Raw genomic sequence first — 3,049 nt, 5'->3', positions numbered from 1 at the left:
TAATATGTTATTATTTCCTTCATCCTCCTGGATATTTGGAGGCTCTGAGACCTGGAATTTGGGAGTGCCTATTACACATTTTTCTCTGTTCTGGGTTTTCCTGAAGCAAATTTATCAGCTTGTGGTCATGGTTGGTTCTGTTCTTGGCTTCATTCTCGAGGGGTTTCCTGAAGGAATTCCTATCTTTCCCAAATAATTTTCAAGTTGATTCTCTAAGTGCTCTCATATTATCTGCAAAGAGTGATAATTTGGTTTCTTCAGTATCTACTCTAATTCCTTTAATCTCTTTTTCTTCTCATTGCCAAAGCTAACATTTCTAATACAATATTGAATAGTAATGGTGATAGTGGGCAACCTCATTTCACTCCTGATGTTAATGGGAATGGTTCTAGTTTATCCCCATTACATATGATGCTTGATGATAGTTTTAAATAGACACTACTTATCATTTTAAGAAAAACTCCATTTATTCCTAGCTCTCTAGTGATCAAATGCTTTTTATACATCTATTGATTTAATCATGATTTCTGCTAGTTTGATTATTGATATAATCAATTATGTTGTGTTCCTGATATTGAGCCAGCCTTGCATTTCTGGTATAAATTCTACTTGATCATAATTTATTATCCTGTTGATAAGTTTCTGTAATCTCTTTGCTACTGTTTCATTTAAGATTTTTACATCAATATTCATTAGGAAAATTTGTCTATTTTTTTTTTTTTTCTTTGTTTCGACCCTACCTGGTTTAGGTATCAGCACTATCTTTGTGTAATAAAAAGAATTTGGTAGGACTCCTTCAATTATTTTTTCTATGTAGTTTGTATAGTATTGGAATTAATTGTTCTTTAAATATTTTGTAGAATTCACTTGTGAATTCATCTAACACTGGAGATTTTTTCTTTAGGGAGTTCATTAATAGCGTGTTCAATTTCTTTTTCTAAAATGGGATTATTTAAGTAATTTCCATGTAATTTTCTGTAAGTCTTTGGTAAACTCTAATTATCTTTCTGTTAGAAGCTTACATTCCTTTTCAGGGCCTCCCTTTCCATTCTTCCTCTTTTTGGGTCACCTTGGATTACTAGTTCATTTTTTAAATTGAGCTTATTGACGGGTTTATTATTTGCACTCATTTCTCTGTTCATCATTAGGTAAAGGCTATTTCTGGAGGAGTATTCACCTTTGAAAAAGAACATTTTGCACATATAATCACAAAAAGATAATTCTTCTTTCTCTTACCTTTACCTATAATGATAGGGCATCACAATCCCTATAATCCAAGTAGAGGATTAGTTGTGTTTTCAGGGAGAAGGGTTAAAAGGCATGTTGAAAGGAGCACTAATTCTCAAATTAGAAGACATGGGTTTAAATCCCATCTCTGATTCTTAATACCTGTGTGGACTATTGGGGCAATCACAACTTCTCTGATCCTCAATTTTTCCATTCACAAAATTTGGTGATCAGTCTAGATAGCCACTTGAAGCCTCTTCCAATTCTTGAACTGTTATAGAAATGATCAGTTTCCATGACAGGAATCCAAAGAAATTATTTTCATTAATCCAGGCAAGGCATGCAAATCCCATGCTGATGAAAAGAGCGATGGTAACTAAAGCTGTTGGAGTTTTGCATCCACACAGAGCTGTATGAATCTTTTTCCCCCAACCTCCCAGAGTTCTCTAAATATCCTGTGTCTTGGAAAAAAAGGACAGAAAGGACATCTCCTCAAGCAAAATAGGAGCTCCATGAATCAGAGGCCAACAGAGACTTTAGCAAGAGCAGTCACTGGAGGAGGGATTGAAATGGTGGAACCATTCACAATCTTTGCTATGGTTCTCTATGCCCTGTTGGTCTCCCTGGGCATTGTGGCTAATGGCTTCATTGTTGTGGTACTGGTAAGGGAGTTGATTTTGTGCCACTGGCTGTCTCACTGTGACATGATCCTGATCAGTTTGGGTGCTTCCCGCTTCTGCTTACAGTGGATTGGAATGATATACAACTTTTACTAATTTTTTCCCCACCTACAATATTCCATGGACCCTGCATACCAGCACTTTTCACTTTACTGGGATTTTCTGAATTCAACCACATTCTGGTTTGGCACTTGGCTTAGTGTTCTCTTTTGTGTGAAGATTGCAAACTTTACTCACCCCATTTTCCTTTGGCTGAAGTGGAGAGTCAAGGGGTTAGTACCTTGGTTCCTGCTAGTCTCCCTGATAATCTCTTTCATTGTCACCATGCTATTTTTTGTGGGAGACAATATTGCGCACCAGGCATTTTTGCAGGGGATATTCTATGGGAATATAACCTTTTATGATTTCAATAAGAACCTAGAAATCTACTATTTTCTTCCTTTGAAACTCATTACTTTGTCTATCCCATGTTCAATATTTGTGGTGTCAACAATTCTGCTGATTATCTCTTTGAGGAGACTCTCCTGGAGAATGCAGCATAGTGCTCACAGTACCCAGGATTTCACTATTCAAACTCACACCAGAGCTCTGAAATTTCTGGTCTCCTCCTTAGTCCTTTATGCTCTTTCTTTTCTGTCTTTAGTCATTGATACTACCTTTTCTGGCTTTCATAGTACCTGGTACTGGCCATGGCAAATTGTGATTTGCCTGTGTACAGGTATTCATCCCTTTATCCTTATCATTGGCAATTCCCAGATAGGAAGGGCACTTATGAAGTTTTGTCTTCTGCCTAAAACTTGGAATTACAAGAGGACCTCAACTCCTATCTAACATATGCAACTCTCTTATACCAAAGAAAAGTTCCTCCTAAGGAGCAGAACAGAACATATTCTCTGACTTCAGTTTTTATCCTTTTAAAGTCCAGATGGAAATTAAATATTTTCCTTATTATCCCCACACTCATATATCCAAATGAATCTGTGAACTCATGGATTTAAGAGTATTTAATGTCAGTGAAGGCTATCTATGCTTACCCATCCTGTTTTCCTCTTTGTCTTCTTTTAAGCTCACCAGAATGGGTCTCCACTCAGCTTTTTGGAGGTCCTTCCTTCTCCTGACATTTGGAGAGTACCAGTGGAATA

The 3,049-nt window shown here is 36.8% G+C and overlaps 1 protein-coding gene across 1 annotated transcript; it reads left to right on the top strand.

The window, feature by feature from the left end:
- Positions 1 to 1,796: 1,796 nt before the first annotated feature.
- On the top strand, positions 1,797 to 2,738 carry LOC141543874 (taste receptor type 2 member 41-like). Its single transcript, XM_074269548.1, is given in 1 exon segment — positions 1,797 to 2,738. A coding segment is annotated over 1 exon segment (942 nt).
- Positions 2,739 to 3,049: the final 311 nt, after the last annotated feature.

Source organism: Sminthopsis crassicaudata, chromosome 5, assembly GCF_048593235.1.
Source record: "Sminthopsis crassicaudata isolate SCR6 chromosome 5, ASM4859323v1, whole genome shotgun sequence".
NCBI lineage: Eukaryota > Metazoa > Chordata > Mammalia > Dasyuromorphia > Dasyuridae > Sminthopsis > Sminthopsis crassicaudata.
This window is presented reverse-complemented; position numbering and strand designations above follow the sequence as displayed.